Below are 9014 nucleotides of genomic sequence, written 5' to 3' on the forward strand. Positions count from 1 at the left end.
ACGCCCAGCTAATTTTTTTTTTTTTTTTGTATTTTTAGTAAAGACAGGGTTTCACCATGTTAGCCAGGATGGTCTCAAACTCATGGCTTCAAGTGATCTGCCTGCCTTGGCCTCCCAAAGTGCTGGGATTACAGGTGTGAGCCACTGTGCCCAGCCCCTACCATTCTTTTTAAAGCCTAGAAAAAAAAAAAAAAAATCACTTTCCCAATCTGCAAAATGGCTACTGTCCTCAATTTCCCCAAACTAATGCCACTCAATTATGACCTCAAATCTGTCACCCTCCAAAGAGATAGCAGATGCCCTCAGGAAGGCCTTAGTTTCCCCAACATGCTTGGGTCTAAACCCACACACTCTGCCTTCCCTTCTGTTACAAGAGAAGAAGTGCACTGCTTCCCCCTCCACGCCCCCACCTGATTCCTGGATCCACCGTGCTTGGTCTTCCCACACATTTTGTTCTTGTAATTCTTCCTGTTCTTCAACTATGTTCTCTCTGAGATTATTATCATTACATAAAAACATGCTTTAAATATCTCTCTCAGCTTTTGAAATTATTTAAAAAGTAGTTAAGTTGTACAATGTAAGTTCATTGACCACAATGGATTTAAGTTAGAAATCAATCACAAGATAGCTGGAAAAATCCCCAAGTAAATTGGAAACTAAAAAATACACTACTAGCCAGGCGTGGTGGCTCACGCCTGTAATCCCACTACTTTGGGAGGCCAAGGCAGGCAGATCGCTTGAGGTCAGGACTTCAAGACCAGCCTGGCCAACATGGTGAAACCCCGTCTCTACTAAAAATACAAAAATTAGCTGAGCATGGTGAAAGGCGCATCCCAGTTACTCAGGAAGCTGGAGCACAAGAATTGATTAAATCCAGGAGGTGGAGGCTGCAGTGAGCTGAGATTGCACCACTACACTCCAGCCTCGGTGATAGAGCAAGACTCTGTCTCAAAAGATAAATAAATAAGAATGAAAATAAAAATAAACTGAATGAAAGTGAAAACATATCAATGTGAGATGCCACTAAAGTCATACTAAGAGGGAATTTACACCACTTACTGCCTACGTTAGAAAAGAAGTCTCAAATCAAAGCAAATCAATGACTTCCGCCTTTACAGTAAGAAACTAGAAAAAGAGCAAAAAAAATCCAGTAAGGAGAAGAAAGGAAACAAAGAACAGAACAGAAATTAATATAATCAGGAAAAGAGAGAGAGAGAGAGAGACTCATTATAACCAAAAGTTTGAGGAAAATCAAAACAATTGATAAACCTCTAGCCAGACAGATCAGAAAAAAATACGAAAGACACAAACCAATCTCAGAAAAGACAGGTAGCATCACTACCAATGTTAAAAGGATAAGGGCATATTATGAACAACTTTGTATCAATAGAATCAGCACCTTAGATGAAACATATAAAAATTTTGAGCTCTTTCTCAATGACCAGGGCCTGCGCTTAGGCATAGACGGGCAAGTGGAGCCAACACGCCAGCGGCCTGGAGCTGGGTTTGTCGCAAAACTTATGTGACCCCGCAGAGACCCTTCGAGAAATCTCATCTCGACCAAAAGCTGAAGTTGATTGGCGAGTATGGGCTCCAGAACAAATGTGAGGTGTGCAGGGTCAAATTTACCCTGGTCAAGATCCACAAGGCTGCCAGGGAGCCGCTGACACTTGACGAGAAGGACCCACGGCTTCTGTTCGAAGTCACTCCCTGCTGCAGTGGCTGGTCTGCACTGGGGAGCTGGTTGAGGGAAAGATGAAGCTGGATTACATCGTGGGCCTGAAGATCGATGATTTCTTAGAGAGATGCCTACAGACTCAGGTCTTCAAGCTGGGCTTGGATAAGTCCATCCGCCACGGTTGTGTGCTCATCCGCCAGATCATATCCGTGTCCATGAGCAGGTGGTGAATATCCCGTTTTTCACTGTCCGCCTGGATTCCCAGAAGCAATCGACTTCTCCCTCTGCCTCCCTATGGGGGTGGCCACCCCAGCCACGTGAAGAGGAAGAATGGCAAGATGGGCCAGGGTGGGGCTGGAGCCAGAGATGACGAGGAGGAGGATTAATCCTGCTTGTCCCCTCCTGGGCTGGTGGATTGTCTAGTTTTCCTGCCAAGTGATAAAACAGGATCAATGCTTTATTTAACAAACTAAAATAGTGAAAAACAGAAATTAAGGTCACTCAAGAAGAACTGGGCCAGGCACGGTGACACAAGCCTGTGACACCAGCACTTTGAGAGGCCGAGGAGAGAGAATCGATGTAGCCCAGGAGTTCAACCAGCCTGAGCAACACAGTGAGACGCCCATCTCAAAAATAAAAATTAAACAAAAATTTAAAAATTAGCCAGGCATGACTGTGGCACACCTGTAGTCCCAGCTACTGGGGAGGCTAGAGGGGAGGATCACCTGAGCTCAGGAAATTAAGGCTACAGTGAGCCATGACTGCAGCACTACACTCCAGCCTGGGTGACAGAGAAGACCCTGTTTCAAAAAAAAAAAAAGAAAAAGAAATAGAAAACCTAAATAGCCCCATATCCTTAAAACAAGGTTCCAAATGATTTTATTTTTGTTTTTGTTTTTGTTTTGAGAAGGAGTCTCACTCTGTTGCACAGGTTGGAGTGCAGTGGCATGATCTCGGCTCACTGCAACCTCCGCTTCCCAGGTTCAAGCAGTTCTCCTGCCTCAGCCTCCTAAATAGCTGGGATTACAGGTACATGCCACCACACCCAGCTAATTTTTGTATTTTTAGTAGAGATGGGGTTTCACCATGTTGGTCAGGCTGAACTCCTGATCTCGTGATCCACCCGCCTCAGCTTCCCGAAGTGCTGGGATTACAGGTGTGAGCCACCTCGTCCAGACCAAATGATCTTTAGGAGAAAAAAGGAAATACTGGGAGAAGCACAGCAGGAGATCACAGCAGGGGCCCACCTCCAGAACCTCAAGTAAGGACTTGAGAGAGAAGGTGGAGTCAGAGTAACAGAGACACAGGCCGGTTAGCCAGCTCTGCATGGAAAAGACTGAGTCGTGATGATGTCACAGTTCTCCCCAAATCTCAAAGTCACTGATCAAACAACTCAGTTTACACTGAAGACGATGGATGGGGCTCTAATTTTGTGCCCACAGCTTGACACACCTTTGGGAATTTGGTTTCAGTTTAACTTTCTTTGCTGGTACACAGATCTCACTGTGAGAATATATGATCAATCCAGATCTCTATGGATCTATATCCTCCTTGGGCAAACCTAAATGCAGACATTTTTAGCACCCATAGGAGTTAAGTCAGGATTAAATAAGAACATTCCCTCCCACTTGGGGGCATATTCACTGGGAATCCCAGAGCGATGTCGCCTGCCTACACCTGCTAGGTGTGCTCACAGGGCATCTAATTCCCTCTCCTGAGTTCCTTTTAAGCAAGCAAGGGGATCTATGTCCAGAGAAGCAGTTACTGTGTCTAAGTAAAGTTACTGCATCTTAGGAAAAGGCAAACATTCGCATTTTGCGTGCATGATGGGCGCACACCCAAGAAAATTACTCAGCACTTGTTTTTCTCACTTTGGGGTTTTCCCAAAATAACTTCTTCAGTCCAGCTGCCATGAATCTGGAGCCCCCGACTGACCCATCAAGGTTCGATTTGGCTTCAGACACCTCTCAGATCACCCTGCGGCTCAGAGCCCGGATCCTGAAGGGCGCAGCGTGGGCAGGGGGCGGGCCCGGGAGTTGGAACAGAAGGCACAGACGGCCCCTCCTCGGAGGGGAGGGACCGAGGCCGGGGCCTTGTTCTTTAAGACTCGCAGCGCTGGATCTTAGTCTGCGCGGCGGCATTGACACTAGCGGCATTGACACTAGCTGGGCTCCTCGGGGCGCGCCCCAGGTGGTCCGAAGCCTGGTCCGCCCTCCACGCAGGTGTCCCGCGCGCCCGGGTCAGTCATGTCGTCCTGCAGCCGCGTGGCGCTGGTGACCGGGGCCAACAGGGGCATCGGCTTGGCCATCGCGCGCGAATTGTGCCGACAGTTCTCGGGGGATGTGGTGCTCACCGCGCGGGACGTGGCGCGGGGTCAGGCGGCCGTGCAGCAGCTGCAGGCGGAGGGACTGAGCCCGCGCTTCCACCAACTGGACATCGACGACCTGCAGAGCATCCGCGCCCTGCGCGACTTCCTTCGCAAGGAGTACGGCGGGCTCAATGTGCTGGTCAACAACGCGGCAGTCGCCTTCAAGAGTAGGTGCAGGGCTTGGGTTGGGGGCCCCTGGAGCGCTCCGAGGGTGCGGGGCGGCCAGCCGCAGGCTCCCCACCCATCCACTTGAGTGACCAAGGAGGGTGGCGCCGGCCCCTAGGGATGCGCTCAGCCCACGCCTCCCGCGAGGCGGTTTTCGCTTTCCGTGATTCGCTGAGCCCCAGGCGGGCCCGGGCGACAGACACAGGGCGCCCCGCCCGCCGGCCTGTGTGGGCCTGTGCGCGGCCCGGGGCCCTCCCCGAACTGTCAGCCGCTGCTGTGTGCAGGAAAACTGGCCTCCTGGGAGGCGGCAACGCCCTGCTGGAGTTCATCAGCTTTCCTTCCAACGCAAGAAACATTTTCTCTGCAAAAAAAGTGTCACCGCTCGCTTTGGGCTTTCGCTTTCCTTGAAAGGGCGCATTCATAGATGCCCGGAGGCATTTGCTTGGGGAAGTTAATGAATCGCTAGAACAGGATTAGCGCGCACTTGCACTTGGTGGACTTCACAATTTGTGTAATGAAGAGCTTTGATAGGCTCTGACCAAAAGGAAGCGAGCCCTCTCGTTCCCTCCCCCGGGGAGCTTATGTTTGTTATAAAACGTGTGTGTGTGTGGTCTTAAAAGCATCTTCCTTAAGGAGAGGGGCGGGGATCAGATTACTTATTCTAACTACTACTGAAGAAAATTACAGGACGGGCGCAGTGGCTCACGCCTGTAATCCCAGCACTTTGGGAGGCCGAGGCAGGAGAAACGCTTGAATCTTGGAGGCAGTGAGCCGAGATCGCGCCACTGCACTCCAGGATGGGCGACAGAGCGAGACTCCGTCTGGGGGGGGAAAAAAAAAAAAAAAAAGTTACCACGGAGAAATAAACAGGCCGGCTTCACCTCCAACCTAGTGGGGGGGTGGGGTGGGGGGGGGAGCCTAAGAGGGAGTGAAATGAAGGATGGGGGAGCAGAAGTCTCCACTCATCCCTTTGGCCCTAAGCACTCCGCATTGTACATGGGGACCTGAGACTTTCTTTGACCCGCACCAGCAACTCAGCCAGCCGGCTTTCTGGGAGCTGGGGTGCAGGAGTGGGGATTAACACCCCTAAAGCAGCCCTCAGCCATAGGCTGAGAAATTGGCGGATAAATACCCGGCTTCCTGGACGACAGGCGGAGGGACTTCCCCTTGCCTTTCAAAGTGTAGGGAATGGACCAGCAGCAGCTGCAAACCCGGGCACTCAAGGCAAGGCAGAATCTCCCGCCTTGCCCCACACCTGCTGAATTAAAATCTGCATTTCCGCTGGACCCAGTGGCTCACGCCTGTAATCCCAGCACTTTGGGAGGCTGAGGCAGGCAGATAACCTGAGGTCAGGAGTTCAAGACCAGCCTGGGAAACATGGTGAAACCCTGTCTCTACTAAAAACACAAAAATTAGCTGGGCAAGGTGGCTCACTCCTGTAATCCCAGCTACTCGGGAGGCTCAGGCACAAGAATCACTTGAACCCAGGAGGCAGAGTTTGCACTGAGAGGAGATCACACCCCTGCACTCCAGCCTGGGCAACAGAGCGAGACTCTGTCTCAAAACAAAACAAAACAAAACAAAACCAAAAAAACTGCATTTCAACAGAATCCCCAGCTCCCTCCTACGCACCTTTGAGAAATGATAGTCAAAGCCAAGTGTTCTCAAGGTGTGGCTAGAGACCAATAGCTGTCACATCATCTGGGAACTTAGCAATGTAAACTCAGGCCAGGTGCGATGGCTCACGCCTGTAATCCCAGCACTTTGGAAAGCCGAGGCAGGTGGATCACTTGAGGTCAGGAGTTGGGGACCAGCCTGGCCAACATGGCGAAACCCCATCTCTGCAAAAAATAAAAAAATTAGCCAGGCGTGGTGGCACGTGCCTGTAATCCCAGCTACTCCAGAGGCTGAGGCAGGAGAATTGCTTGAACTCCAGAGGTGGAGGTTGCAGTGAGCCGAGATTGTGCCACTGCACTCCGGCCTAGGTGACAGAGTAAGACTCCATCTCGGAAAAAAAGGAAAGAAAGAAAAAGAAAAAAGAAAGAAAAGAAATGTAAATTCTGGAGCCCTACTCCAGCCCTTTGCAATCAGAAACTCTGATGGTGAGGCCCAGAAAGCTGTGTTTTAACAGCTTACAAGTGATTCGGATGATTCACTTGTGATTCGGTGACTCTACAAGTGATTCGGATGCACACTAAAGTTTGAGAATCACTGACCTCGTTTTTAAAAATTGTTTTAAAATTAACTTTTTTTCCCTTTAGTTGTTCGGAGTTAGGATCCACATTGTCATGTGAGTTTCAGGGGGAAAAATATGACTTTCTTTCTGTTTCTTTCTCTTTCTGAAAGGTGATGATCCAATGCCCTTTGACATTAAAGCCGAGATGACACTGAAGACAAATTTTTTTGCCACTAGAAACATGTGCAACGAGTTACTGCCGATAATGAAACCTCATGGTAAGCCCAGCGTGTGGACAGTCGGGTTGCTTCCCTCAGTAAGAAGCGGGCCACAGGCTCCTCGGAGCAGGGCTGCCCTGCAGAAATCACTCAGGGGTGCTAGTTCTCTGAAGGGGCAAAAATAGAAAATGGCTTCATTTTCCCAGTGTCTGGCTTCTCACTCCAACATTTTAGGTTTTTTTTGTTTTTTGTTTTTTTTGCAGGGGTGTGGGTGGTGGGAAGAAATTTTGCTCTTGTGCAGGCTGTAGTGCAATGGTGTGATCTTGGCTCACTGCAACCTCCACCTCCTGGGTTCAAGCAATCCTCCTGCCTCAGCCTCCCGAGTAGCTGGGATTACAGGCACCGACCACCACCACCACACCCGGCTAATTTTTTATATTTTTAGTAGAGATGCAGTTTCACCATGTTGGCCAGGCTGGTCTCAAACTCCTGACCTTCAGGTGATCCACCCACCTTGGCCTCCCAAAGTGGTGGAATTACAGGCATGAGCCACTACGCCCAGCCTTAGCTTTAAGTTTCAAAGGTAAGTGTGACATATCAAAATGCTTTGGGATCCATGTCATGAACTCAATCCCAGAATGATAGAATGTTGCGAGTTCCCAAAGGCCTCTTGCCTCTCGTCAATTTCATGAGTCCTCTAGCCCTCCAAGGTGATGGGCCCACATCTAGCTCATCTCTGGACCTTGGTATCTATTCTAGCATTACAACTTTTCCTATATTCCTTTCTTCTTGTACCAAACTTTCTCAAGTTGATTCAGAAAATCCAAAAGAAGTTTTCATTCTTTTTTTTTTTTGAGACAGAGTCCTGCTCTGTCATCCAGGCTAGAGTACAGTGGCATGATCTTGGCTCACTGCAGTCTCCACCTCCCAAGCTCAAGGGATTCTCCTGTCTCAGCCTCCCAAGTAGCTGGGATTACAGGTGTGCACCACCATGCCCAGCTCATTTTGTATTTTTAGTAGAGATGGGATTTCACCATGTTGACCAGGCTAGTCTCAAACTCCTAACCTCAAGTGATCCACCCGCCTCTGCCTCCCAAATGCTGGGATTACAGGTGTGAGCCACCGTGCCTGGACTAGAAATTTTCTTTATTAGGAAATATCTTGCCTATACCTGCAGGTGTTCAATAAATGTTACTATTATACTTTTCCTACAAATATTGGAGTGCCTGCCATATTCCAGGCATTATGCTGGGTTCTGGGTGTGCAATGGTGAGCATTATAGACAGGGACCATCTCATTTGTGGAGCTGAAAGTCTAGCAGGGGAGACAACCATTAGCAAAGAATCTGAAGTGTGAAATGACAGCTGGGCTGGGGGACAGGGAAGCTTGCTTCCTTGAGGATTTTCTTCCCCAAGAAGTTAACTGTGGATTCTTAGAACTGTGGTTCTTATTAAAATTGTGCTTTTTTTTTTTTTTTTTTTTTTTGACAGTCTTGCTCTGTTGCCCAGGCTGGAGTGCAGTGGCAGATTTCAGCTCACTGCAACCTCCACCTTCTGGGTTCAAGGGATTCTCCTGCCTTAGCCTCTTGAGTAGCTGGGACTACAGGCATGTGCCACTACGCCCAGCTAATTTTTATATTTTTAGTAGACACAGGGTTTTGCCATGTTGGCCAGGCTGGTCTTGAACTCCTGACCTAAAGTGATCCACCTGCCTCAGCCTCCCAAAGTGCTGGAATTACACGCGTGAGCTACTGCACCTGGCCAGAAGTGTGCTTTTCTTAATTTAACATTTTGAATAATGATTATTGACTGGGTGTGGTGGCTCATGCCTGTAATCTCAGCACTTTGGGAGGCTGAGGCAGGAAGATCACTTGAGCCCAGGAGTTTAAGACCAGGCTGGAAAACACGGCAAGATCCTCATCACTTTTAAAAAAACAACCAAACAAACCAAACAAACAAAATTATCTCTGGATGCAAAAACTTGTTTTTTTTTCTCTTGAGACAGTCTCCCTCTGTTGCCCAGGCTGGAGTGCAGTGGAACAATCTCGGCTCACTTCAACCTCTGCCTCTCAGGTGCAAGCGATTCTCCTGCCCTAGCCTCCCAAGTAATGCTGGAGCCACTACACCCAGCCGTAAAAGTTACAAGCTTGAGCCACTACACCCAGCCGTAAAAACTTCTTAACCTAAGAAGGTGAATGGTGAGAGATGCATTTGTACTCTCTCAGTTTCTTAGTGGGATGAGATCGTAGAAAGCCTGTAGGGAGAACTGCAGAAGCTTTCAAAGGGGATGGAGTTTCTAAATGCAAATCTAAGCCATTGTAAATGCACATTTTAAAAACTCTCCTTTTTACACAGAAGGTAACATTTCATACAATGTTCGCCACTTGGCTTTTTTTTTTTTTTTTTTTTT

General features: G+C 48.7%; 1 protein-coding gene and 1 pseudogene across 1 annotated transcript; one reads left to right on the forward strand and one right to left on the reverse strand.

The window, feature by feature from the left end:
* The window catches only part of LOC105545009, a 7899-nt pseudogene extending 5796 nt beyond the window's left edge, over positions 1-2103 (forward strand).
* Positions 2104-3918: 1815 nt separating this feature from the next.
* Positions 3919-4633, reverse strand: LOC105545010. Its single transcript, XM_011987749.1, has 2 exons — positions 4591-4633; positions 3919-4508 (listed from the first exon to the last, which is right to left on the reverse strand). Exons 1-2 carry the CDS (start codon positions 4631-4633, stop codon positions 3919-3921), a joined length of 633 nt encoding a protein of 210 aa, XP_011843139.1.
* Positions 4634-9014: the final 4381 nt, after the last annotated feature.

Source organism: Mandrillus leucophaeus, unplaced genomic scaffold, assembly GCF_000951045.1.
Source record: "Mandrillus leucophaeus isolate KB7577 unplaced genomic scaffold, Mleu.le_1.0 Scaffold315, whole genome shotgun sequence".
Classification (NCBI taxonomy): Eukaryota; Metazoa; Chordata; class Mammalia; order Primates; family Cercopithecidae; genus Mandrillus; species Mandrillus leucophaeus.